This window comes from Cuculus canorus, chromosome 6, assembly GCF_017976375.1.
Source record: "Cuculus canorus isolate bCucCan1 chromosome 6, bCucCan1.pri, whole genome shotgun sequence".
NCBI classification, from domain to species: domain Eukaryota; kingdom Metazoa; phylum Chordata; class Aves; order Cuculiformes; family Cuculidae; genus Cuculus; species Cuculus canorus.
Genome location: NC_071406.1, coordinates 17872696 through 17900376, shown reverse-complemented (window position 1 = coordinate 17900376; position 27681 = coordinate 17872696). Strand labels below are relative to the sequence as shown.

At 59.9% G+C, this 27681-nt stretch overlaps 2 protein-coding genes across 2 annotated transcripts; both read right to left on the bottom strand.

Annotated features, from left to right (window-relative positions):
- Positions 1-323: 323 nt before the first annotated feature.
- Positions 324-27665, bottom strand: ASIC4 (acid sensing ion channel subunit family member 4). The gene is made up of 10 exons (XM_009555510.2): positions 27090-27665; positions 3346-3490; positions 3016-3143; positions 2765-2924; positions 2256-2312; positions 2006-2159; positions 1529-1620; positions 1140-1219; positions 710-814; positions 324-460 (listed from the first exon to the last, which is right to left on the bottom strand). Exons 1-10 carry the CDS (start codon positions 27663-27665, stop codon positions 341-343), a joined length of 1617 nt encoding a protein of 538 aa, XP_009553805.1. The 3' UTR covers positions 324-340.
- On the bottom strand, positions 3503-6150 carry LOC128852543 (acid-sensing ion channel 1-like). Its single transcript, XM_054070324.1, has one exon. The coding sequence runs from the start codon at positions 4675-4677 to the stop codon at positions 3700-3702; it is 978 nt and encodes a 325-aa protein (XP_053926299.1). The 5' UTR covers positions 4678-6150; the 3' UTR covers positions 3503-3699.
- Positions 27666-27681: the final 16 nt, after the last annotated feature.

The window sequence follows — 27681 nt, the reverse complement described above, 5'->3', positions numbered from 1 at the left end:
GTTCTGCATCACCAGGGCTCCTTTGCCCCACCCCACAGCTCCCCCAACACCCCTCCTGACATGCCTGTCCCCCTCCACGCCTTGTGCTTCAGATGGGCCCAAGCCCGCGTGCTGGGGGCAGGTGGAGGGGATGGGTGAAAGGGCTGGGAGACCGATCCGGTACCGATGCCAGGGCAGCTCTGGCAGCATCGCTGGGGGTGGATGGCATGGCCGGTGCCAGCGATGGGGTGAGGGAGACAGGGGCCTGTGCCCACCACACCAGGTGCTACGGTCCCTCTCCATGCGGATGGTGGGGACGGGTGGCGGGGGGTTACCTCCAGCCCCCAGATCCCGAGCTGGCCTAGCAGGCGAAGTCCTCGAAGACACCCTGGTGAGGGTAGTGGTGGCGGTGATGATGGTTGGGCAGGATGCCTGCATTGTAGGCGCCCTCCACATGCCGTCCCAGTGTCTCGCAGGGACTCTGTGGGGATGGCAAGTCAGTGGGGTGGGCACAGACCACATGCGCATTGTCCCCCGTCCCCCCCACAGAGTCTGTCCCCCGGAGCTCCCCTGAGGGCACCCTGTCAGTCCAGGGCTGCTCCAGCATTGCAGCCTGAGGTCACCAAACCCGAAGCTGTGCTGTCACTCTCAAGAACAATGTTCCCTGGAGCTGACATTGCCTCGTCCCTGTCCTCGCAGTGCCCCAGGCAGCCCATTCCCACGGGGGTACCTGGTCCTTGAGCTCCTCCAGTCCCAGTGTGGCAATGCTGCCCGAGGGCTTCTTCAGAGGTGGCTTGGAGCGGCGCAGGACGCGGCCCACCCTGTCCCGGATCACCTGTGTGCAGACAGGACCCACATGCAGGGAGCACCTTGTGTGTGGGCACCCCAGTCTGCACAGACCTGCTGCCCACTGCCCTGCTGGTCTCTGATGGGGGATGACAGGGGGAACAGAACCTCTGCCCATCACCCTCCCCGTCCTCAAGCTACTGAGGGATGCTGGGGAATCTGTCCTTCTCCCACTGCCTCCTGGTGGGAATTCCCCAATTTGGGGACTACAGTAGCCCTCTGAGGTGGCCACGCATGGCACCCCCCTCCCCAGCCCCTACTCTGCACCTTGCCTGCTCCCACTGCCGAGCCACAGCCCCAACGCCTCAGCAAACCTCATAGACATAGTCCAGGATCTCCAGGATGGTGAGGATGCTGGCGCCGATGAACAGACCCATCTGTCCCCCGATGTCCCCTGGGGAGGAGGAGGGGAGATAGTCACCAAGTGATGCTAGGCAGCCTGCAGGGAGCCCAGGGCAGGCCAGCAAAGATGCAGGCACTGACAGGGCTGCTTGATGGTGGGGAACAGCATGGGCGTGGGAGCGGAGGCAGCAGGATGGAGGGGGCAGGGGGTGTGCGGGACAGGTTACAGCCAGCAACGCACCACCCTTCAGGCAGGCTGTGACTGGCTCCACGAAGTCCCTCCCAAAGCGGCCCTATACCCTCCCAGCCTGGGACCCAGAGCTCTGTGCATTGTTCCCCTTGGGAACATAGGGGCAGTCACCAAGAAGTCCAGCAAGGTCATAGGCCTTCTTCTGCTCAATAGCTTCATAGTTGAGAGCCTCAAAGAAGATGTCCAACACCAGGAAGTTCTCCCTGTGGGAAAATCACAGTGCTTGGCAAGGAGAGCTTGACCCTCCCACCTCTACTGCCCCCTAAACCTCCCCTGTTCCCGTTCTCCCCACCTCCCAGGTGCTCCCAGGGTCCAGGTGAGTTATTCAGACTGGTGCAGTAGGGACATGGAAGGGGCATGTACCAGGCTGAGAGAGACCATGGGATGGGAAAATGTTGGCAGAAGGGCTGGGAGGACATGGATAGGCCAGAGAGATGCTCTAGTGAAAGCCACGCCTGGGCAGAGGATACTGCAGGGACCATATGTGCCAGGACCTTCTCCTGCACACTGCCAGGAGTAGGGTGAGGGTCTTCCAGGCCCCCAGCCCCCTGCTCACCTCCCTGGCATGCCCCAGCACTGACAGCTCACCGGATGTAGGTCTCATTCTTGTTGTACTTGCGGGCGAGGTAGCGTGCTGAGCCCTTGTTAGGGATGCGCACCATGGAGATCTCCTTGCCGTAGCGTGTCATGTTGCATGGCGTAGGGCAACTGCAGCGCTCCTGACTGTCCTCCACTGCCGCATCTGGGGACATGCACCCATCAGCAGGGCCACGGTCCCCAGCCCCTTCCCTAGCCGTGCCTGACTAGCCTCCAGCCTCCCACCCACCACTGCACCTACCCAGCGTGTGGTCAGCACACTCGATGTACACATTGGGGGAGCAGATGGACTCATTGCCTGTGGACAAACTGCTGGTCAGTGCGGTGGTAGTCTGGCCCACTTCTGCCCCTCACTCTCAACTTGCTCCCCTAAAGGCAGTGCGTCCTGGATGTCGAGAGGATGGGGATGGGTGGCTTTTGGGTGGAGGTTGGCTAAGGCACAGGTGGGGTACAAAGCAGACAGGGAAGGGGCTGACCTGGGTTGTAAAGAGGGTAGGACAGAGGCTGACCCAGTGTGCAGAGAGGATGGGGTGGTCCCTGGCTGCAGAGGGCTGGGGCAGGGAGGACTCAAGTGTAGAAGTACGGGTTGGGAGGGACTCTTGGGTGCACAGCATGGGGCAGAGGTGGTCGTTGAGTGCGGAGGAATAGGGCAGGGGTGATCTTTGGATGCAGGCTGTAGGGGGCCAGGGCAGCCCCATGAGGACTGTCAGGGCAGCGGGATGCCCCCACACCATCACAGGCGCCCCTCACCTGGCATGTGGACCATGCGGCAGTGGCAGCTCTGCACCACAGCCTCCTTCTCACACTGCAGGCGGCAGGCAGCGATGCTGTAGGTGTCGTAGCCAGGCAGCATCTGCTCCCCCTGCACGCTAGCCCGGCAGTTTCCCCATGGCTGAGGCAGGTAGGTGAGCTATCAGGGTGAAAGGGGAATCACTGCAGGGCTGCACTGGGCTGGGTGCCTGCAGCCACCTCCCCGGAGGCTGTGGGACATCCTGCCTTACCCGCTGCTCCTGGCAGGATACAAAGGTCTGGAAGCCAGGAGAGACACCAAAGCCAAGCTGATGGATGTAGGGTGGCTCATCCTGGCTGTGGATCTGGACTCGGATGCCAGCTTCAAATGACGTCTCGTCTGCGGAAGGACAGAGGAGCTGCACACCTGCCCATGGATGTGGGCACACCTACCCCCTCAGCCTTGTCCCCGTACCCACCTAGGACATGCACTATGGGGCCCTGCTTTCTCCATAGTCCAGCCCAGAGTGCCCTGCTTGCTCAGCACCTCTCCCTCCCTGCACCCCTCACCAATGTGCTGCCTGCCTCATAGCTCCACTCACTGGTCTCTCTCCAGATGGGCAGGTACTCTTCCTGCTGGATGTCCAGCATAATCTCCAGCCCGTTGCCCATGCCACCTTGGCGGGTCACTCGTGGGTTGGTCCGGTCCCCATTGAAGGTATAGCACTTACCGTAGCGTGTGTAGACCTGAGGATGGAGAAAGAGGGGTGAGGAAGCAGACAAAGATCTTGCAGGGCATTCTGCAAGCAGGATGAAGTCCAGGAACTCCTTTCCAATTCCTTGAAGGTGCCGGAAGCAGGGAATAGTCCTTTGGCCTTTGGCCTTTGGAAGGGCTCATCTAAGCCTCCTCCCACTAGTGCTGCCACCCCTCCACCCTTGGTGTGAGGGGTAAAGCATCACTCCCCAGCACCTGTGGGGCAGCCCAGCCACCCTGCTCCCACCAAGCATGGACTCACAGGGATAAAGTGCTGTGGGCCACAGCGCTCTCCCTGAAAGCGGCACTCCACCAGCATGTCCTCGATCTGATGGCCTAGGCGGTGGAAGAAGCTCTGCATGGTGCGCTCGGACCGACGGGGTGGCAAAAAGCGTGAGTAGTTGGCAAGACGCATCAGCCATACGCGCCGGTCCTCCCCCAGCACGGCCAACATCTCGGGCACCAGCGAGCGATTCTCCCAGGCCAGCCCCAGCCATTGCCCCACTGAGTAGAGGTCGGGCTTGGTGAGGTGCAGGAAGCGTGCCCGGTTGGGGTTGCAGAGGGTGACGGCTGGGAAGCGGAGCTGGGGGGCCCAGGCGAGGCGCGCTCGTGTGTGCACAGGGTGCGAGAGCAGGTGTTGCAGGCGGTCGGTGGCACCGGTGGCCAGCAGTCCAGCAGAAGCCAGAAAGGCCAGGCTCCAGAGCAGGCGGCGCAAACGGGACTGCGGCCGGGTGCACATGTAGTGAAGCCCAGGAATCCTGGTGGCTCGCAGGATGCCAAAGGCGAGCTGGGCAGGGCCACCATCCTGAGCTACTGCCACGTCTTCCTCATCCTGGCAGCAGGCAAGGGGCAGTGGCATGGCTGCAAGCAGGGTGGCCCCTCTGGGAAGCAGGGTACAGGCTTCTGTCAAGGTTGTCCACGATCCCTGGTTCCCTCCAGGGAGCTCTCCCTCCCAGGAGTTTTTTGCTCTGCACCTTCCTGGAGAGAACTGTGGCAGGCGCCTTCTCAAGCTGCTCCAGTGACGGGCGAGGGGAGGGAGAGAAGGGGGCTGCTGCAAATACACGCCTTCCCCCAATCTCCATTCAGGAATGGAAAATTCCTCCCTGAGCTGGGCTGGGATGGGGAGATACATTGTTTTACCCCAGGCAAGGTGAACTGGAAGCACCCAGTGTCTCAGCATGGTGGGCAGCTGTGTCTGGACAGTGATGCCCTGTCCCAGTCATGCTGTGTGAGCCCTGTGCCTATGGAAGCCATGGCCCAGCTCGTCCCTGTTGCTTCCTGCCCTGGCACTGCAGGCCCCTTTAAGTCCCTGCATGGAGCTCTTGGGTCCCGAGGGGCTGGGGGCCCTGCCTCACAGAGGCAGGACAGCGCCAGGCCTGGAGGACCACCACCTCCTGCCAGCACTGCTGGGGACAACACACGTACCTTGGTTCCTAATGCCGTATCCTGGCATCCTGTTCCCTGGAGCTGGGAACCCCAACAGATCTGGGTGCTGTGGGGCAGAAATGGGGCCATGGTGCAGAAGGAGTACAGCTCTGGGGGTGGGAGGCTGCGTGGGAGCCCACTTGAGCCTGGCGGGCGCTTTGAAGTGACGGCGAGGCTGTGATCAGAGCGTGGTGGCTGAGGGGGGGGGTGTCTCTGCACTAGGCTGTCAGCACCGCTGGCGGGGCCCCGACAGCCTGTCAGGGTGCCTTCAAAGCTCAGTGTCGCACTCCCTGGCAGCCTCTCATCTCCGCTCCCAGGCGCCTTCCTTCTGCATCAGCCCTGCTGGGGCACGAGCCAGGGCTGCTGCGCCCCCTCGAAGGGCAGCGTCCCTGCCGCTCGACGGCACCTGAGCAGCAGGAGGGCAGTGGTGATGAGCGGGGCTGGAAAGAGGAGAGCCCCTACTTGCCCCAGCAGCGACTGCCAAGCAAGGTGTGAGCCTGTAGCCACCCCAGGGACCCGCTTGGGATCCGAGCTGGCGGCTTGGTGACATGCACAGCAGGACACCGGGCAAAGTCAGAGCGTGGTTTGGCCTCAGGGAATGGGACAGCCAAGTGAGGCGATCAGAGGTGGCTATCAGGTGCCTGAGGGTCATAGAATCATAGAAGTACCAGACTGGAAAAAACCTCTTGGATCATCAAGTCCAACCATTCCTATGTGCCACTAAACCATGTCCCCGAGCACCTCGTCTACCTGTCTTTTAAATACCTCCAGCGATGGTGACTCCACCACCTCCCTGGGCAGCCTCTGCCAGTGCCCAATGACCCTTTCTGTGAAAAATTTTTTCCTGATATCCAGTCTGAACTTCCCCTGGCGCAGCCTGAGGCCATTCCCCCTTGTCCTGTCCCCTGTCACTTGGGAGAAGAGGCCAGCTCCCTCCTCTCCACAACCGCCTTTCAGGTAGTTGTAGAGAGCAATAAGGTCTCCCCTCAGCCTCCTCTTCTCAAGACTAAACAGCCCCAGTTCCCTCAGCTGCTCCTCATAACACTTGTTCTCCACCCCCGTCACCAGCTTCGTCGCTCTTCTCTGGACACACTCCAGAGCCTCAACATCCTTCTTGTAGCGAGAGGCCCAGAGCTGAACGCAGGATCCGAGGTGCGGTCCCACCAGTGCCGAGCACAGGGGAAGGATCCCTTCTCTGGCCCTGCCGGCCGCTCCCGAGGGTGCCGGGGCGCTCTCCGCACGCCCATCCCCGCGGCTGCCGGCCCGCAGGGGGCAGCAGGGCGCCGCGATCGGGCCGCGGGGCTCCAGCACCGGCCCCGGCACCGCGTGCGGCACCTCTCGCCGCAGCTGCAGGGCGGCCCCGCGGCCGCTCCAGCCTGGGTGTCCCCACGCCACCCCCAGCCCGTGCCCCGCATCATCTCCGCGGAGCCGCTCCAGCCGGCTCGGCTCCTCGCTGAGATTTATTGCGGCTCCGAGAGCCGGAGGCTGCCGGCCCGATACCATCAGCCCCTCGCACAGTAGGGCAGCTTTTATATTAGTTTTCTTTAAAGGGAGGATGAGCTTCCCAGGCTGGAGGAAATGTCATTTCTCTGAACATTTCCATCTCGTGTGGGTTCAGCCATCTCCAGGCAGCCTCGCAATCACCCTGGAGCGGTGTGAGGGATGAAGATGGGATGCAGAGGCCAGGGCATGCGGGGACAGACAGCTCAGGAACAGGGACAAAGATTGGGCTGGGCTGGCGGGGAAAGTCCAGCGGTGGCGGTGGCCTTGTGCCCTGTCCTCTGCAGCTCCCAGGTGGGTGGGCACATACATGAGGGTGCACAGGGAGGGCAGGGATGCCTGCGGCACCCAGCTGAGTTACTCACTTGTCGGCTGCCAGGGTGCTGAGGCCAGCTGTGAAATCGTGCTGGCGAGAGCACAGCACAGTCCTGAAGGGTTTTACTTTTCCAGCATGACAAACCAAATTAGATAATAGGGAGCATGGGGGGAGGAGGAGGAGGAGGAAGAAGAAGAAGGGCAGAGAATAGCCTGCCTGCACTGGCAATGTAATTACCTCCTTGAAGCTGACCCAGAAAAGAACCTTGCAGGGCTGGACTACATGTGTTCAGACATTGATGGCACTGGGGCATGGGCCCCAGGGCACCCTGCTCCACTTGCCAGGCACCCATGGGTGCCACAGCTTTGAGGCCAGGATGACAGAATTCCCACACTACATGCTGTTCTCCTTGCTCAGCTACCGCAAGCCGGCATCCCCACGCCACGCTCATGTTCAGGGGACACCCCATTAGGAAGGTAATTTCTCAACATGATTCCTCATTTCCCTGTTCTCTGCCGTGGAGACACGCTGACCTTGACAGAAATAGCTCTTTGCGCCTCAGCAGGCGGATCCCAGCTGGAGATCGCTGGGGGCCCTGGCATCCTTCTCTCCACTCTAAACAGCTCCAGGACCCCTCAGGTCCCCTCAGGTCCCCTTGACATTTGCTATACTGCCCCTCTGCTGTCGGGCATCCCATGGGAGCAGGTTGGTGGCCCCCACCATCCTTACCCCACCTCACATCAGCCCACCCACGCATTCATTCCTGGTCTCCTGTCCCCGCTGCTGCCAGCCCATTCTGCCAGCCTGTAGCTGATCCCAGCTCACGCAGGTATTTCGGCAGCTTACATGGCTCCCCATGGTATTTAGCCTCTGGAAGACGACGTTAAACATTGCAAGCAGCAACAAATCCTGATTGCTCCGAGGAGACAAGAGGCAGCGCTAAGCTTCCAGCCAAATGTTTGCATTCAAGGGAAACGAGCTGCGGCACATGTAGCACCGACGGGTTCTGCTCCTGCATGCTTGGGGCATCCAGTCCTGCTCCCACATCCCAGCTGGGACACCCAGCCCTGCTCCCATGTCCCCAATGGGACACCCAGCCCTGCTCCCACATACCTGCTGGGGCACCCAGTCAGCAGGCAGGCCCTTGGGCATGGGCACACCATGCAGGAGAGGGCATGCTGGCATGGGAACAGCCCTGAGAAGATTTATCACTGGGGCATGATGGGGGTGAGATTGAGGGTGAGGGTGGGAGTGGGAGGACATCAGGTGCTGCCTGCCCTGGGCTTGGTGAGGATGTTAGTACAGGGGTAACTTTGGGGATGTCCTCTGGGTACCTCACCAGAGAGCAAATCAACTTGGACGGGGCTGTGGTATAAAGAAAAAACAGCCTCCAAAATTGGAAATGCTGCTTTCTGAGTGAGTGCAGGCAGCTGGAGACACAGGGATGCCCCTGGCCAGGAGACACGTCACAGGAGCTGGGGCTGAACTGGGACAACACTGGCAGAGCCTGGGCAACAGCATGCCCACACTCACTGTCCCCCCTCTGCTCCTGCCTCCCCCACTGTAGCCATCCCAGTCCCAGAGTCCAGCTATGCTATAGCCCCTCACCATGCCCCCAGCCTCACCGCAGCAGCCCCCATACCACAGCCCCAGCAGCGTCCTCCCTCCATGCGCTGTGGCCACGGCCCTGCCTGGGTGCCCTGAGAGGGAAGCTGTAGCGCTGACGCCAGCATTGCAACTGTCCGGGATATGAGATCCGCTTAGATTCAGCAATTTCAACTCATTTCAAGCCCGATTCTGCAGCAATTTTCTGAGCCAGTGGGATGTTTTTGCCTCTGCAAATGTCCCCTCTCACGCACGGTCGCACCATTTCCCTTCCCTGCTCCCAGGAGGTGTTGGGGAAGAGTGCCAGTTTGGCTCGACTGCAGCTCCAGCAGTGACACAACCATCCCCCATACCGGCAGCCCCTTGTCACAGCCCCCTGCCCATGCAGAGCAGCAGGGATGGCTCCTGCAGGATGAAGCCCTGCTCAAGGGCACCAGGGCTCTCATTTCCATGGGCTCTGCAGCCTCGGTCCCAGCAGAGGTCTCTGCACCTTCAGGCCTGAGCAGGGTACACCAGCGCTGGACTGGGTTCCTTGCTTTCCCTATCCTGCAAAAGGCCGAGCTCTGAAGCATTATCTGTGGCACCCCAAATCGCTTCCCCAGGAGAAGGGAGAGCAGTGGGGCCAGGAACCCTCCTGCCACTGCAGATGTGCCTCTCTCCATGCCATGGGACAGCCCGTGCCAACTCATCCCCTCCTCTGGGCCCAAGCCAACAGTGGAAATGTGGGCGTGTGGGGCCGGCAGAGCCCCTCTTGTGCCAAGTGGGCTCACTGCTGGAATACCAAGTGCTCAGCTGTGCCATGGGCTGTGCTGCCAGACAGGCAGAGCAGTGGGAGGGACCCAAGCCCTGGCATCAGTCACTGTAAGAAGTTCACCACCAGGCTGCCAAACTGGGGCCAGTGTGCAGTCTAGTGACCCCAGAAGTGGGCAGGAAATGGACCAGGGCTCCCTGATGCTGGGAGGTCAGGACCATGGGGATGCAACACATGGCAGAGGGATACACTGTCCTCATGGGCAAGAACTCCTTCCCAGCACATCTGCCCCAGAGCTGCCACTGATATCAGTTCTGCAGGAGGACATTAGCACCATCCTGCTTTCAGAAGCAGCTTCTGTGACAGCACACTCAAACTCCTGTGCCAGGGAAGGAGCTCCCTCTGCAAGCCACCACCCCAGGAGTCCTGCACCAGCCAAACCAGGAGCTGGACAATGTCATGCCACTGGTGTCACATGGAGATAGGATTGCTGTGACATGGAGGTGAGGGGTTGGGGACCCCAGTTCCTCACTTCTCTGCCTTTCTGTGCAGGCGTGGCGGCGCACAGCTGCCTTCAGTAGCAGAGGAAGTGCTATTACAAAGTTGTGCTTTCCCCTCCTGCTGCTCCTGGGGGGAATTAATCCCAGAATCTCGCTAGTCTCTTCATTTCCAATCTAAATTTATTCATAGCCAGTTTGTACCATTTGTTCTGGTGCCAGCATTGTCCCTTAGCTTAAATAGCTCTCTTCCCTCCCTTGGGTTTACTCCCTTGATGTATTTATAAACAGCAATCCCATCCCCTCGCAGCTTCCAGCCTGCCAGCCTGCACGTGCCAATTGCTCCTGGTTTCCTCTCCCAATTCAGGCTCTGCTCGCCTGCGCACCGGCTGCCTGGCACAGCATCTGCTCCAGCTCCCCAGCAGCTTCTTCAGCTGCCCAGGGCTTGCACACTGCTCCAGAGACGTCCCTGGCCCATGCAGATGCATGACTTTGTCCTCTCCATCTCACAGCGGCCACGGGCAGCATCCCATCCAGATCTGGACCACTGCCCTGTCTGGGGCTAACCTGCTCCATGCAGATATCCATGTGGCCTGTTCTTTCATATGGTTTGCTTGCACTAAGCACTTAAAGCCATTCACCAAAAGGGTCACCTGGGCAGGTGAAAGAGCCAACAGCAAGGGAATTGCAGAAGATGAATGCCAGGGCTGCTGGCAGAGCAGGGAGTTGTGCTGCACTGCAGGGCAGGAGTGCAGAGAAGCAGAGGGGCAGGAGCTTGGGAAGCCCACTTCAGCCTGCCACTAGCCAGCAAACCTCTCTGAGATGTTGAGCATACTGCTTACTTACCCTGTTCTCTCTCTAAGCACGTGGGTCAGGTTCTGGATCTGCAGGAGGCTTCTGCCCCATGTTTCTGCCTCCTGCTTCCCCTGCGAGGGAGACAGGGAAAGCCATAGGGCAGAGCTAGGAGGCGTTCAGGATCGGCATTGGAAAGGTGCACCAAAGTTGCACCCCTAAACACGTCAGAGAAAGCTTGCCAAGCTGCTAGCGTGCTTCCTGTCCTGGGTTTGGACTGCGTTGAGCAGCAACGTTGCTCTCGTTCTGTGTACCCTCCAGTGCTCTCCAGCTGGCTTCCCATGCTCAGACACCGCCTCCCCCGTGCCGGGCACTCCAGCCCCGGGCACACAGCACAGCGTGCTACGGATAAGCACAGGGATGGGCTGCAGCTCAGCCTCGCTGCTGCAAACCCAACAAAACATACACATACGCAGAGAGCAATAATAATGGATTTGCGTGGCCGGCATCTCTTGGCAGTCGGAGGAGACCCGGAGCCACACGTGGTGCTGTGCAGCTGGACCTTGTCACTTGCCCCAGGACCAGGGGCAAGTGACACTTCCCTTGCCAGGGAAGGATCCCAGCCCTGTGGCTTCACGCAGAGATATAGCGCTGAGCCCACCCATCCTGCAGGCTGGAGGAAGCAGGGAATATCAAGGATACCCGAAAAATGGGGTATGCAGGGTCCCTGGGGCTCCTTTGTGGGGCTCAGGCAGCCTCCCGCTCTCCGGCTGCTGTCACCCCGCAGGGACCCCAGCGCTGCGGGACGACCCCTGCCCTGCAGACACACCAGTGCCTCCGCACGGTGCTGGCTTTTGGGGGACAGACGGCAGGAGCCGCCGGGGGCCCCCGGCTGCCTCGCTGCCCTGAGCAGCCGTGCAGGGAGCGCTGTGCGCCCGGCCCCAAAGGGTTAACAAGCAATTTCCTTTGCTGACAGCTCGGAGACCGTTCACTATCGACTGAGGGAGAATAAGAGGGGAGAAGCAGCGAGATAAAAAGGCAGCAGAGCTGGCACCGCCTGCTTAATCCCAGCGTTTAATCTGCTGGGGCAGCGCAGGCAGCCTTATCTCGCCGTCCTTCTGCTGCTCCATCTCATTACTGCTCCCACGGCTGCCGGGCCGCGCTGCCGGGAGATGTAAGAGCTGAGCCGGGGAGCGCTGGCCTGGGGCAGCGGCTGCTGCCAGCCGCCTCGCTCGGCAGCCTCAGCGCGGGCGCACGCTGGCACCCCGTGCTTGGCACACTGTCCCTCCTGCTGCCCGGCCGCGTGGCTGCACACACACACACACACTGGCACCCCACACTTGCCACACACGTCCCTCCCACTGCCCAGCCAGGGCGGCTGCATGGACACACACACACACACTGGCACTCCAAGCTTGGCACATGCATTCTTCCTGCTGCATAGCTGCACGGCCACACTCATGCATGGCACCCCACACTTGGCACACGCACCCCTCCTGCTGCCCAGCCGGGATGACTGCACGGACTCACACACCCGCTGGTACCCCACGCTTGGCACATGCATCCCTCCCCATGCCTCACCAGGGCAGCTGCATGGACACACACACACTGGCACCCCACACTTGGCACACGCATCCCTCCCCCTGCCCAGCCAAAGCAAGGTGGCTGCATGGATACAGGCACACACCCACACAGAGGGATGTGCACACAGGCTGCACCCACAGAGCATGCTTTTTTATAGGTGGTGCTGCTCATGCCTGGTGCTGTCACACAGCTTCGGGGACACACTGACAGTGTCACACATGCACACACATGTTCCCATGCAGGAGTGTGCTGGTGCTCCAGTTTGCACAATGTCCATGCCCCCATGGGCGGATGGAGGACCCAGGGTTCTGTGGGACAGTGCATGTAGGACACATAGGGGCCAGGGCAGCAGGCAGGGCAATGCTACCTCATTCTGCATGTATCCCTCTCTCCATCCTCACCCATCTAGGTGTTCCTCTGCCAGGCACCAGATCAGCTCAACACTGTCTGCTCATCCTACCAGGCACACCATGGCCACTGTCTCTGGGTCACCCCCGGCCTGGCCCTGACAGCTCCCACAGCTGCAGGGAAGGAGAGGGCAGGAGGGGGTCTACCTCCCAGGAGCCGGCAGGTGCGGGCACACACAAAGTCCCTCCAGCCATAGCGCTTATCTGTAAATCCACAGCACTGACACGGTGCAGATGAAGCTTCTGCACCAGCAGGGATGTCACGGGGGTTATCCTGCTGCCTACGGATGGGTTTACACTGATAAGATTTATTGTCATCCTGGCTGAGATGCTGCCAGTGCCTCCCTGCCTGCTCCACTTACAAGGCTGTGCCACCTGCCTGGGGGTGCTGTGAGAGCCACAAACAGCACCTTGCCAAGTGGCCACCGGCAGAGCAGATCCCTAGATGGAGGAGAGCCAAGCACCACTCTCTGCTCCCCGCTGGCAGGGCTTATGAGTCCTTTGCCTGCCTGTCCCAGGGTGCCTCATCCAGCCTCTCAATATTGCAGCAGGATGCTGGGGATGCTGGTCCCCAAGCCGGACCAGGCTGAGCAGAGCACACATCTATGCTGCCAGAGATTTGCCAATGACACTGGCAGTGTGGCTCCTGTCACAGCTCTGGTGGCTTCCTGGCTCTTCTGTGCAGTGCAGGGCAGCCTGGACTCATGGGGTTGCTGGGGCCATTGTGCGTGGAGCAGCCACAGGCAGGATGGCCCAGTCAGGAAGCTGGGGGAAGCCCCTCAACCTGCAGCCTGACCCTAGGACCAGACAGAAGCCTGCAGGGCAGCTATGACGGTTTAAACACTGTGCACCCCATGCTCCACGGTGACATGGAGTGGGCATGGATAGCCCTAAAAGGGGAATTTGGCCTCAAGGGTCTCTGCTCTGCCTTGGTCCCTCACCCACGTCCTGCTGCCTGCTCTCTGCACCACCACACTCCCCAGCACTGATTTCCCTGGAGCCGACAGGGATTGCCCTGAGCCACCTGGTGCAGCAAGGCAAGTCCTGAACCAGCTAAATCCTTGAGCACCAGGAGGGGAAGCCACCTGCCAGCATCCTGCCCCCGTCCCCAAAGTCACTGCAAAAGCTCTGCACAGCTATCCCACCACTGTGTTCCATCTCGGCTCTTGCCTCTTCCCCTTCTTCTTCCCTCCAGCCACTCAGCCCCTGACAATGCTGGGGGGATTGCTGTCTCTGCCAACACAAATTTGACTCCAGCATGTCAGAACTGAAGGAAAAAAACACACAAACAAACAGTCTGAGCCTTGGCTGCACCCTCCTCCGCAGGCCCAGCTCGAGGGCCGTGGGGGGTAGAGGGCTGGTCGGGGTGATGGTATAACCCGACAGCACATTGGGAGCCCAAGTGAAGTGGGGTGATCACAGCCCAGCGGGAAAGGGCTTGTTAATAGCTGAGCCCTTTTAGTAGAGATTAGGGAGCTGTGCGGCTTTGATCTTTGATTGCCAATTTGCATCTTGAAGGCGCTGGGACCTCATCCAGCCTCCGCGCAACCCTTTCTGGTTATCTCGTGGCTAATGGATTTGTTCTTAATGCTGGAGCGTGCAGGCTAAAGGCTGATTAAACCCTCTCCGCGGCACTAAATCAATGGAACAAACATGATAGGGGTTGGCTTTCCCTAGCCCGCACGCTCCCTGGCAGAGGCCTGATCAACAGAGGCACTGTACCCCGGTGCTGTCGGGGGCTCCCTCTTTGGAGCTGCCAGGCAGGGGAGAAAAAGGAGGTGTCATTGGGCAGGGACAACCCCACAGTCCATATCCTGTATCCCTGTATTCCCCTTCTCTCTAGCCACGTTGGCGGCAATAGGGTGGGGGAGATAGAATCCTGGGGTGTCTGCCCATCTTGGATGCTTGGGACACATCATCCTTGTGCTGGTCTTCAGCATCTGCAGGAGCACTTCAGATGCCCCTAGGCTCCTCCTAGGTCCCAGGGCTTGCTATGGGAGCAGGGATATGTCCTGACAGGAATGGGATGGAACAACTTGCCCCTGAAGCTGGGGGACTCCTTCCTCCTCCTCATACCCCATTTGCCTCCCATACACTGAGAAGCAGCACTGGCAGCTCCCATCTCCTCTGTCCTTTAGACTGTCTCCCCCTCCTCTGCTTGGAGCCAGTGCCACGTTCCCAGGACCTGTGCTGCCTGCGGCACACCATACACCACGTGCTGTGAAGCAGCAGTAACCGGACACACTTTCCACAATGCCCACGGTCTCTACTGCACACCCAGCTTCAGAAAAATGCAATACCCACTCTGTCTGCAGGCAGCATTAGCAAAGGGGACAAGCTGCACCCTGGCCATGGATGCCCCAAGACAACCAGCCTCCTGTCCTACTTGCTGCCTGGGCTGGGGGCCTGGGGACAGGAGCTGACACCAGAGCTAGGCAGGACTAAGGATTTGGGTACTAGGACCTGTGGGGAGGAGTGTTGTGTGGATGCAAGCTGGGAGGAAACCAGCTGCAAGTATTTTGTACTCCTTGCAAAGGGCTCAAGGCATCGTCCCAGAGGCTGCTGGGGCAGAACTGCCAGCAAGACTGATGGCATTTGAGAGGCAGAACCCCTGAGCAGGGATGTTGCTCCATGGCCCGAGCTGCCTGTGCCAGAGGATGAGATAGGAGTTGCAACACAATGAAGCTCAGATCAATGCCTTGCTGGGAACCAGTCCGTGGGGAGAGTGTGCTGGGTTTAGCCCCGCTGGCCCCAGGCTGTGCCTGTGCCAGGCTTGGCCGTGGCGAGCAGTGGCTGCAGTGGAGGCAGCTGGGCTGCTGCATGGCACAGAAACGGTGGGATCACATGCCAAGATTCCCATCTGCAAACCTTGCAATTGATTCATCTCCCCTCTGCCAATATTTGCTGAGTGCGTGAGATAAAGTACCTACAACAGTCATTGGTGCTGGCATTTCAATCTACTTGGGCTGGCAGTAGAGGGGTGGCTGGGTGGGCTTGCAGACCCCCCAGGCAGTGGGGCCCTGACAGCTCAGCTGCCTGAGCCCCCTGCCCTGGCTCCTAGCCCCCAGCCAGCTGAGCAGCCCCTCTGCCCTGTCTGCACAGCACAGAGGGGACCCAGGACCCCTCCACGTCCCTGTGCAGCACCTCTACCTGCCAGTGTCAGCCCACCTGAGCATCATCACAGCTCTCTCTCCTGACCTCACTCCCACTTCTGCACCAGGACAGCCATCTCCACCTAGTCAGCATCTCCCCTGCAACATCAACCTACCTCCTCTGGTATTGCCTCATCCTCTCCATGTCACCCCAGTGTCCCCAGGTATCACTGCCCTGCCTGCACCTCGCAGCCCCCTCTCTCCTTTGCTCCAGGCTGCCTGTGCAGTCTTTGTGGCGGTCCCTGAGCGGATGAGGCAGGACATGATGCTGAGATACAGCTCCTAGAGGAGAAGCCCAGAGTGTTATCAGCCCAGGGAGTTAATTAAGGTTATGTCACACGATAAGGAAACAGGATGTCAGAGCAGCAGCAGCACAGGGGGGGTCAGAGCTGAAAAAACTCCCTCTGAAAAGCAACTCCACCAGATGTGATCAGCCAGGCGCTTGGGGATGGAGCAGTTGTCACAGCCACGCATGCAGAGGCTCCGAGGATAACATGATACACACAGGACACATGTCCCATACGGGATGGGATGAGATGGAGATTGAGACGGGATGGGATGGGATAAGGACTGAGATAGGGATAGGGATGGGTTTGTGCTGGGCATGGGGCCCGGTGTGATACACCATGCCTGGGCAGGGAGAGCCTGCTGAGCAGCCTTAGTTATCCACTCCTGTCCTTGTGCAGGAGCAATGTGCCCCTGTGTGACCAGTGCCATGCGGGCAGGGCAGGAATCACTGTGATCCTCTGCCCATAATTAGCACATGTAATTGCAGACACATTCTGATTAACAGGACCTCAGAGTCAGGCACACCAGGCTGCTTGACAGCACTCATGCTGCTCCTGCCTTGGACTATTCACCTTCCCACTCTACAACAGCTTTTCCTCCGAGCTGGGCACCCCATGGCCTGGCATTGCACAGCAAGGTACACAGCATTGTGATGGGAGCAGGCTGGGTACAGAGAGACAAGTATACGGGACACACTGGCCATGCAAACCCTTCTCTCCTTCGCTAGCAGCTGCGGCACTCAGTGCCCTGCCTGGCCAGGCAGAAGCTGAGCTGCCAGGACATAATTAGTACTTGCATCAATCTTAGCTGGATTTGCATAGTGCCCTCAGTCTCATGCTCTTCCTGGTTACAGCAGCAGCAGGCACCATCCCAGTCCTCCCTCCCTCCTTTGCAGGCGTCACAGCCCCAGCATGGTCCCTGGCTTGCCCTCATGTGCACCCCATCTCTCTTTGTCCAACCAACCCTCACAGCAGGGACATCCACAGGCCCCCACTCTACCCTGCTCCAGCAGCTGGAGCGTTGAAGACAGATGGAGACACTTCTCTCTACCACGCAGCCCCTCCCTCCCTTCCTCTGGCTGTGAAGAAATTGCAGGGATGGTAGCTAAGGAGTGAAGGGCACAGCAGGGTTTGGAGGGCAAAGAGGGGCAGCTGAGCTGCAAACACTGCCCCGCAGCTGGGAGTCATAGCAGTTCCCACATCTGTACGTCCAGGATGGGTTGCAAGGTCCATGGGAAGCATCCATTCCTGGTGCCTGCTCTCCTGGGGCAACCAGCTCCCTCCTGCCCCTGCCCTGCTCACCTGGCCCAGGTGAGCACCCCCAGCCCATCCCTGGAGGAGTCCATCAGGCTGAGCCTTGGCCCAAGAGGAAGAAGAGCTGAGGCAGGAAAGAGCCTGGGGTGCTGGCAGTGACACCAGGGTACAGGCTGGCACATAGGTGCCACTCACAGCCCTCATGTTGCCTCTCTGCGGTTGCAGGTGCAAGTGGTGGAGGGACAGGACAGTACAGGGATGTGCAGGGTGCCAGCACCCGAGCGATGACAGACTGGTGAGATACCCCTGTGCAGCTGAGTGCAGTAGCTCCTCACAGCCTCTGACACCGTAGTCAATCTCTCCCAGCCCAGTGACACCATGGGCACTGCAACACTCCAGGCACAGCCAGGGCACAGCTGGATACAGAAGGAGACACAGGCACATCTCATGCCCCCATCACTGATGCACCTCACCCGTGCCTGACTGCAGTACCCACAGTGCCTGCATCACCTACAGTACCTGCAGCACCCGCAGCATCTGCAACACCCATAGTCCCTGCAGCACCCACAGTACCTGTGGCACCCACAGCACTTGCAGCAGGCACAGCACTTGCAGCACCCACAACACCTGCAGCACCCACAGTCCCTGCACCGCCGCTGCCTGGCCCACCCTAGGGGCAAGGCAGATATGGCCACTAGTCGTGGCTGTGACCGGGGCAGGGGGGCTGTGGCCTGATTGCTGCTGCCCAGACGAGTGCGACTGGCTCAATCAGAGCCGCGTGGCCCTCCAGCACGCCGGGCAACGCGAATTAAACTGCTAATGAGCTGCTGGCTGGAGGGCCGGCAGTTAGTGATTAATCAGGGACTCTACTCTGACAAAGTGTGTGCCTCCTCTCCCCTGCTGCCCTGCACATCCCAGGGGCTGGCAGCCGGCAGCAGGCCAGTGGGTCCCTCCAGCCTCTCTTTCCTGCCTGCCCAGCCACGGCGAGTGGGGGCCAGTGCAGCTTTCCAGCGCAGCTGAGCTCCCTGACACAAAGAGGGGTCCCCAACCCCTGTGCTGCTGGGACATGGCACTCAGAGGTCCTCCCAGCCTCTGACTTCCCTGCTTTCCCTTCTCCTCCTGTGCTCCTCTTCCCGGCACTGTAATCGGGAGGAAACGTTTTGTTCTGTTGGAAGAAAACCTGTTGAGTCTGGCCGAGCTCAGCTGGTGCTTAACCACTGTTCAAGTGCAAACAGTGCTCTGCCTCACATCTTTGCCCGGAGAGGGCACAGTGAGATGGGAGTGCCTCTGCCAAGGGGCCCTCCTCAACTCTGCAAGGGTGGCCCGGGAGGACTGGCCATGCATGCAGGCAGCGGAGTTTCCCAAGACCCAGTAGGTCCAGGTACCCCATGCAAGACCAGTAGTATGGTGCCATGTGCTGGGGATCAACGACAGGGCCCTGCTCACCTCCTGCTTACTGCCAGCACAGCGATGCAGCTGTGAATGTATGGGACCAGTAGTTCCTTGCCTGTAACCGCTGCTGGCGCAGCACACCAGGGCACGGCTCAGAGCAGAGGGAAGGTTTTGCAGAGTAAGCAGGGGACAGCCACCCGCAGAAAGGCACAGGGAGCTGCAGCAAAGCAGCTCAAGCATGAGACTGATTCTGCTCCCCTGGCTTTCCTCCCCTTCATGGCCCTTGCAGACTGAGAATGTGGCAGAGGTGTCAGCACCTTCCTGCCCTCGCACCCTTGCCATGCAGCCAGTTGCAAGGGATGTGCCCTGGGGATGCTGCGTGTCAAGGCAGTGTCTGGGAGAAAAGGCTAGCAACTGGCAAGGAGCAGGTTAGAGATGCATGTTCTCCCCTATTGCACAATTAATCATGAGAAGTTTTTCCTCCTTTCGTGCATGAAACAAAATTTGGCAGGGCGCTCTGACCACAGGGACTCGCTGCTTGCTCTCCAGTAAAAACCCAGACACATCTGGCAAAGAAATAACCTCAGAGCATCCCTGTATGCACAGGTGGGGAGAGGCCAGGCCGGGCCAGGCAGAAAAACCCAGTGGAGTTTGGTCAGAAGCTCCCTTTGCAGTGCACGCCTTCAGCCACGTGCTCCTGGTGTTTGCCTCCTGCCTCCAGGCCCCAGTACACACACGGTCGTACTGCTCTGCTGGTGCCATCATCCCTGCCCACAGGCCCTCTTATTCTGGTCTTGAACATATAAATGCTTGCCCAACCCCTGCCAGCCGCCTGGGTGCTGGCAACAGCCCCTGCACCCCCTGCCTGGGCTCTCCTCCCACCCCTGCCTGCCTCCCCTGCTTGCTCCATCCCCCAGCCTGGCTGGAAATTCAGCTCGTCCTTTCCCAGAGCAAGCTCAAGCCTCCCCAGCAGCGTTTCAGCTATTTGTTATTGGAAAAAGGGGGAAATACGGTTTTTGACAATTATTGTTTTTTCCACCTGACTGGCTGCAAACTTGTTAATTTTTTTCTTTAATGTGTGAACAGTGTCGACGGCAGCTGCATGTGAAATGACTCGACGCCCTATCTGCGGGTCCCTGGCTGGCTTTCAGCACTAGCACCGCAAACATTGCCTTCTATAAATAAAGGCCTATATCTCATCAATGGCAGAACAGCAGAGCTTTATATAGTCGTCTTACATAAAACCGTCTCTCTTTATGGGCTTCAAACCATTTGCGTCACTTAGTGCAGCTTCGTAAACCTCCTGCTCCAGCCGCTCCCCCGCAGAGGGAGACCCGGCACGGCTGCCCCACACTGCGAGCCGCCAGCGGGGAGCCCGGGGTCCCCGCTCTGCCCGGGGCTGCACCCCCCCCACAGGGCCAGGTGGCAGCTGTGTCCTCATCCCCCCCCGATATGCCTTGGCACGAGCTTCCCTGCCAGCCCGCCCAGCCTTGGCACTGAGCACCAGCGTGGCAGCCGGCACCGCCAGGCACCCCAGTGCCTGGGGACAGCCAGCTGTGGGCCAGCACTGCGCACCCTACCCCTGTCACCCTCCCCATCCCTGCTGTGGGCCCTGGTGCAGGCAGGGATGCTGGGAGCTGCTGCCTCATGTCCCATCACTTGGGAATCAGGGACCTGAGGACATAGGGTGACCAAGGACACGATTCCAGGCTGGTGGAACCGTCTGGCTCCCCAGCAGCTCTGATGTGTGTGGGACACGAGCCCAGCCAGTGGCTTTCTAACCTGCTTCATAGCAAGCGCCTGGTGCAGGGGATGTCGGGGCTGTTCCCACAGCCACAGGGCGCAGGTCCGAGCCCCAGCCCAAGCACAGGCTCTCACAGTCCCTGGGGCCCCTGGCTCCATATGGCAGAGCAGGCCCCTCCGGCTTGCCGCAGGCACCCACCTGCATACATCAAAGGGTCACAAAGGGGCCAGGGACCCCTGCTGGGGCCACAGCAATGCCTGTCTGCAGGGAGGCAGCCGGCACCGCAGCCAGCAGCAAGGGAGCAGGGGTGGCAGAGCTGCAGAGACTGTGGTGACAAGCCTCTGTTTACCCCTTTACTACCCTGTCTGGCTACCCCATCTGGGCAGGTGGCCAGCACCAGAGGGACACAGGGAACCAACAGCATCGTGGCACTGGGACCCACGGTGCACTCTGCCCTGTGGCTGCCCCCAGTGCAGCCCAGCCGTGGGAGCCCTTCCACTGTTGACACTAGCACCAAGGATGGGGTCACAGCAGTGCTCTGCCAGCCACAATGCCGTGGAGCATCCAACCACTCCACAGGCACAGGGCACCTGCCCTGTGCCCAGAGTCTTCATACTCAGCCAGACACACTCCACTGCATGAACTGCCCTCACCCTCTAGTCAGTCACCCCATCAGCTCCACAGTTCCATGTCCCCACCACCCCATGTCATCACAGCTCTGTGGCCCCATGCACCAGAAAGCGCCTCTTCCTGGCGCCAGGTCCCTATGGGCAACCAAATCCTACCTCTCCCACTGCCACCCGATGTGTCCATCGCACTCTGCAGCCAGCAGTGCTGTGGGGACACTGCCCCACAGACCCCCAGAGATAGCAGTGCCCCCAATCTGCCCAGCCTGGCACGTAGGACCAGACTCATGGCACGTCCCACATCCCTTGAGAGCCACACCAGGCGCGGGCGTCCTGGCCGCTGGCTCCCCCCGTATCAGAGACAGGCTTATTAAGTGTGTGATATTAAATTACCCAGATAAGAGCGTAAGAGCTTTTAAAGTCAATTCATTAAATATAATTATGAAGAGAGCTTTTTTATGCTCACGGTGATCTGATCTCAATCAGGGAGACGGTGGGAAAGCCGCTGGCTGCTCCAGCATCTCCGCTCCCCCGCTGCGTCGCCTCCGCGTCCCTCTGCTCCCCTGCCTCAGCTCCCTCCCTCAGGGAGCCAGCACCCACGGCCACAGCCCTCACAGCTCACCCTTCTGCTCCAGAACCCCCTCTCCTGCGTCACTTCTGGTGCTGGTGTCACCCCATCCGGACAGAAGGTGGCATGGGGATCTGCCCAGCAAAGGGATGGGAAAGGAGAGGCGATGGGGACAAGCTGCAAGGGCCAGTGGGGCTGGGAAGGAGGGCAGCAGGGCTTGGAGTTGCTGGGGTCAAGAGCCAGAGTTCTGGGGAGCTGTGGTCTTCCCAGCCACGGGTCCACTTCACCACAGGATCCAACCCCATCTCTGTCCCCTGCAGAGCAGCCTCCTTAGGGACCTCCTTAGGCACCCACACTCCCCAGGCAGGCCCAATGTGCACTTCCCTCCATCTCCCACATTCATTTACAACACTTTCTGATCAATTAATACCTGCCAGCCAGGCAGAAGCTGCCCTGACTGGTGGCCAGACTCCTCCCATGCAGGCCAGGTAGCCCCACTCTACTCCTTCACACCAGGACCCCCATCTCGCCCCGTGCAACCCTGGGTGCACTCGCACATGGAGCTGAACCTTTCTTTCTTCTGGGAAATCATGTGGTAGCAGAGGTCCCAAAGACACCTTGGGACCCCAGGCACCTCACGCCTCCCCAGCCACCTGAAAGACAACCAGATTGTTAGGACACCCGGTGTCACCTTGCCACACTGCCTCGAGACCCACCATGACAAGGGGGTTTGCAGTGGCTCCCCTAGGTTCAGCCAGCTCCTCGCTGTCCCATCTCAGCACCCCAAATCCTCATCACCACCGTATCCCACCACCATACCCACGTGTTGTCACAGCCTGGGCACTGGGTGAGAGGAGCAACTGTCTGGGAATGGGTTGTGGTCTGGGCTGGGGTCCTCATGCAAGGACCTGGTGGGGGCTGGTGGGAGCAGCTACCCGCTGCCTGGAGCTGCTGGACTGACATTTATTTTTAGATGTGAATTGTATAAATTAGCATTTCTCAGTGGATTAAGCAGCAGGAATTGTGTAAAATTAAATGGCAACGAATTGCATTAAAGTCCCCCGTTTTCTGGCACAAGTAGCACTTCAAGTCGTGCCTGGGCGGCTCATGTGTAACAATGCCAGAGATGCTGCTGCCACCACTCTGGACAGGAGCGCAACCAACCCACAGCACGTCTGCGCCAGTTGGGACACAGACAAGGGGATGCACAAGCACAGTGGCCAAGCTGTGAAGACAAGGGGCTCTACATGGCTGCAAGCCCCTAGTGAAGTGGCTGGGCTGGGACTGCAGCATGCGGATCCAGTGAGTGGAGTGTGGTGACCCATACTGGCATAGCTGGGCTCAGCTGAGAAGCTCACAGGCATGGGATCAGCAAGGTATGTTCCAGGTTGTCCTGGGCATCGACAATGCCAGCTCTTGCTCAGCCTGGGCATGGCAGGACACTCACCACAGCTGCAGCCACGCCACCCTCCAGCAGGAACGATGCTGCATTGGGTTCCCTGTGGCACTACCTGGCCCCAGAGCCCATCTGTGCCCCAGCCAGGGCAGATCCTGCAGTGCCTGGAGCCCAGTGAGCAGCTGAGGGGCCCCCAGTCAGTGCCCTGCACTTCGAGACACTCTCAGTCCTTCACAGAGGTAGAGGACTAATGGGGTGGGCAAATGCCAGGGGCTGAGCAGGCATTAGGCAGGGCAGGGCAGGTGAGAAGCAACAAGTCCAGTTCTTTTACCCAGCATAAAAATAGGCTGAAAATGTGACATTTATTAAGCATGGTTCTGGCAGAAAGGTCAGAGAGAGTCCCTGCATCGAGAGCGGCGTGGGTTGCAAAGGGAATGGCAGCAGAACCTTGCTGGGAGGAGGCAGGGACTACAGCCTGCTGCCCCCTGCCCACTTCCCCACTCCCCGAGACAGGATGTCTCGATGTGCTTATGGGGGTGCAGTTGAGGATGCTGCCTCAGCACAAAGGCTTCCTCTCTGGGGTCTGCATGGGGTGCTGGAGAGACCCTTCCCCCTCTCTGCCCACGTCCTGGGCATGTGGGAGACCTTGCCTGGAATGCCTGTGCTGGTGCCAGCTCCAAGATGCTCTGCCAGCTCTCAGCAACCTCCCCGCTCCCCAGCAACCTCCAGCCCTGGCAGGAACGGCTTCAGCAGCCACAGAAACAAAAGGCTTTTGACAGGAGACGTGGTTTTGAGAAAGGCACTGGGCTCCTGCCTGACCACAAGTGGAGTCTTCTGCCACTGCCGGCAAGAAGGCAGGATGTTGCTGCCAGCCAGGGGTATCACCTCCATGCACTTCATCCTCTGGCCCCCAGACCCCTGTGCACCCCAGCTGCCAGTCTCCCTGTCCCCAAAGCACGGCTGGGAGGGCTCTCCCTTCTCATAGTGTCCCCTGATGTGGCCAGCACTGGCCTCGGGCTGTGGCTGTACTGGGGTGCCAGGGATGGGGGTGACGGTAGAGTGTGAGCCACCTGCCGCAGCTGAGTCCCAGCCCCATGGGGACGCTTCCCAACCTCCCGCTTAATGGCATGTAAAGAGCGCTATTGATTTCCCATGCTGGCGCTGCACGCTTCACACCCTCGGCACCGCAGCTGTGCTTGCCCAACCGGCAAGGCTCCGTACCCGTCGCCCTCCCTAAGGCGCCAGGCAGCATGCCAGCAGGCACTGGGCACTGGGCAGGGGCAGCTCTGTCCCACATCCCTGGGCAGAGTAGGATCAGGGAGCTGCAGAGCAAAGAATGGCTCAGGCAGGTCGGAAAAGGCTTCGCTGGGACTCCAGCACGGCCTTCCAGCAGCGACGCAGGGGGCATATTTGTCAGCAGGGCTGCAGGGGAGCCTTGCTGCAGCTCAGGGCTGTCCCTGCTGCCTGGGGAGATTTACAGCCCAGCCGGGCTTTATTACATGGAAGATGCTTACACTAAGGAATTTTTTTTTTCCCCATAGTTTCTTAATTTGCTATCCCATAAAGAATGTGGATTTGTGACGTTAAATAGGGGAAGATCATTTACCACTCGCGGCTCTTACTTAAAGGATCCGCACGAGTTTTTTATTGTGTGAGTACAGGCTGCAGGTGGCTCCGTGAGGGGACATGCTCCAGCCTTGGCACTGCTCCTGCTTCCAAGCAGGCAGTTGGCCGGCGGCGACCCCATGGCTTGGCCATCCTCTTGCTGTAAAACTTCCACCCTCTGTATGAAGTCCACATCTTGCACAAAGGGTAAGAATGTCTCCAGCACTCTTGCAAGCATGGCTGCAGGAAAAGCTCCCTGCCTTCTTCAGCATCCCTGGGGAAGTGAACTCTGTACCAGGGGCTGCTCACCATGGGATGAGCACCCTGGGACCCCAAGTCTTTTGCCCCTCTGGGATGTGCCGCAGTCTGGGAGCTTTCCATCACCGCTGGGACATGCTGTGACTCACGTATACACCCACTGCAGTAGGAGTACAAGAGCTTTCCTAATGTAATGGCCCACATGGAGACCCAGGACTGGGATTGATGAAGCCTGGATGGAGCTCCTACTGCATGACAGCTGGGTGCAGGGCAGCCCAGGTGCCCAGACATCAGGGTCACAGCTGAGAGATGTGGTGGCACCCAAGCCCACACATCACAGCTAGGACTCAACCTGCCTGCCAAGCAGCTTGCTCTGTGTTTTAGTTGTTCCCAGGAGGAAGCACGAGGGACCAATTCAGCTCAGCAAGTGGGAGTAGGAAGCTCCAGCTGCAAATGATGTGATGCCTCGACAGGTCTTGCTGCTGCCTGGCAAGGTTTTGGGACGTGATATGCTGCAGAGAGGCCACATCTTCCCCCCAGTCCCCTTCGCCCATGCCCTGCAGCCTCTGCTGTCCCGGGTTCACCCCTTTGCTTCAGGCAAGTGAGAAGTAAAGGGGATAGCCCTTTCTGCTGACAGCCCCTGATGCCTCAAAAGCTGGGCTGGCAGGCTGAGCTGGGGACAGGGAAGGGAGGCTACAGGAGCCCTGGGCTCCCCCTTCTTGGGCCAGGGGTTAGCTGGCAGCAAACATCCTCATTCCTGTAGTCTGCTCCAGCACACCGTGTTGGCACCTTGGAGCCTGGCTGCTAGGGCATCCTGAAGGCAGACCCATAAGCAGCTAAGGCAGGCAGGCCAGCTGGTCCTGTATGGCCACCCGCTGAGGAACCGGGTCCCGGTGACTGTTCTGGTGGTCACCCTCCACTGCCACGCAGCACGGTGCATGCCACACACCATGTCCGTGCTGTGGGAAGCTTGTACCCATCCCCATCCACCAGGCTCTGCTCTACCAGCCTCAAAGCACGGCTCAGCACACGCCAAATTCCATTGCCATATCCTCTCCCTGCCGGCACAAGACCGGGCTTGCTGCCTCCCCTGCAAGCCAAAGCTGGGCAGGGTCCCCCAGGAGGACCCAGCGGCAGAGCCAGCGTGGCAGAGCCACGTGCAGGACAGTCCAGCACGGGAACTCCCCGCTCCCGCTCCGCTGAACCGCACTTCTCGGCAAACTCAGGCAGATGCTGTAGGGCAGGCACAGAGCCCCCCCAACCCCCGGGAAGAGGGGGGCTGCCCCCCGCTCTCCCTCCTCCTTCCTACTCCATTGCAGTGCCCCATGTCACCTCCCCGCACACCGTAGCCCCCCCCGAAACGGCGCTTTCCCGGGGACAGCTAATAGGCATTGTACCGATGGTCACGAAGTGAAGCAGGACATGCTGCATCAGCCATTTCCAGCCCCACGGAGCCTCCTCTCCCCCCTCCTTCCCCCCCCCCCCAGCATCCCGCACAGCCCGTGGCATCGCATCCCCCCCCGGGGCGGAGCGGGCTCCGGCTGGCAGCGCTGCTCCTGGGAGCGCAGCAAGCCAGCCGAGCAGCAGCCCCTGGCAGCCGTAGGAGAGAGGCGGCTCATTTCCAGAGTCATTACGGTCTGAAAAGGGTCCCATCAGGTATTCCGCCCGTTCAGCACATTTATTTTCCCAAACCACAGCGGGGATTTGTGATTCCAGGCTCAATATTAGCAAGAGCTGCACGCTGGTGGCACCCGGCCGGGAGCCCGCTGCTTGGGCAGGCAGGGTGCTGCCGGAAGGAGGCCCTTCCAGCCAGCCATGGGCAGTCAAGGGGCAGCCCCGGCAGCCCTCCACTCTCCCAGCCACAGCCGTGCCTCCGGAGCAGAGCCCCTCACCGTGTGTGTGTACGCACACAGGTACGTATGCGATGCTGGCAGCCTGCGGGATTCACGCACATCCCAGCACCAACACCCCCAAACGTAGGAGGGCTCCCCTAAGTGCAAAGGGGTCTCAGCCCCCCTCATCCACTCTTGCTGTACAAAGCATCCTGCCACAGAGCGTTTCAACCCAGAGGGAAGTGTAGGCTGGAGTGGGGCTCTGCACCACAGCTTCCCCCCTCCCCACTGCACACCCACCATGGGGACTTCTGAGTACCAGTCTCCCAACCACCTCGGCTCCCTCACCACCTCCGCTTCTGCCTGCAAGCTCCTCCAGCATGGACCTGCCAGCCGCCCCAACCTGCAGCGCAGAGCCCTACCGAGAGCTCCCATGGAGGATCCTCTCTCTCCATGTGAAACTTGGAGGGAAACTCAAACAGAGATGCAAACTTCAGCAGCTGGAGCGAGCCAGGGAGCCCTGCTCCGTCAAGGCGCAGCCGGGTGGGTGACCCTCAGACCAGCAGGAGCCCCGGGGAACATGAGCCAGGTGTGCACTCACCACAGTGAAATCACGGGATGAGCAGTTCTCGCCACTGAAGTTGCAGCTCTTGAGCATGTCGTCGAGCTGGTGGCCAGTGCGGTTGACGATGTCAGCCATGTCGGGATCAGGGTAGAGCAGGTCTGTGGCTTTGTGGCCGTCTCGGTCCTTGGGGGGCAGCCCGGTCATGTTGGCCAAGTGGAAGATGTCAGCATCAGTGAGAGCCGAGTGACGGTAGCGGTTGATGTTGCAGATGGTGATGGCGGGGAAGACCATCTCGCGGATGGCCTCCTCATCCAGGGCCATGACATGGGGGTGCTCCAGGTAGAGCAGTGCAGACTTGGCCGCCTGGTAGAGGAAGAAGGCGAGCGAGACCAGGAAGGCGAATGCCCAAAGGGTTTGGCGCACGCCCAGCCGTCCCGACCGGCAGATGTGTCCCAGGCCGTGCAGCGTGCTGGCGCTGGCAAAGGTGGCCAGGTCCCGGGAGCGCGGCCGGGCAGGCTCTTCGATCAGGCTCTCCTTATCCCCTTCTTCTTTCTCCTTTTGCTTCTCATCCTCCTCGGCAAATTTAATTTTACACACGATCTCAATCGGCATCTGCCCCGCGTGGCTG

What these genes read in the sequence shown, in the direction of transcription:
- LOC128852543 (XM_054070324.1), bottom strand. Translation starts at nt 4,677, where the DNA reads ATGCTGAGACACTGGGTGCTTCCAGTTCACCTTGCCTGGGGTAAAACA.
- ASIC4 (XM_009555510.2), bottom strand. Translation starts at nt 27,665, where the DNA reads ATGCCGATTGAGATCGTGTGTAAAATTAAATTTGCCGAGGAGGATGAG. An exon ending in CATCCCGTGATTTCACTGTG is followed by an intron (nt 3,491 to 27,089) that starts GTGAGTGCACAC and finishes CTCCATCCTCAG; the next exon opens with GTCTACACACGCTACGGTAA. An exon ending in TGACCTTGCTGGACTTCTTG is followed by an intron (nt 1,220 to 1,528) that starts GTGACTGCCCCT and finishes CCTCCTCCCCAG; the next exon opens with GGGACATCGGGGGACAGATG.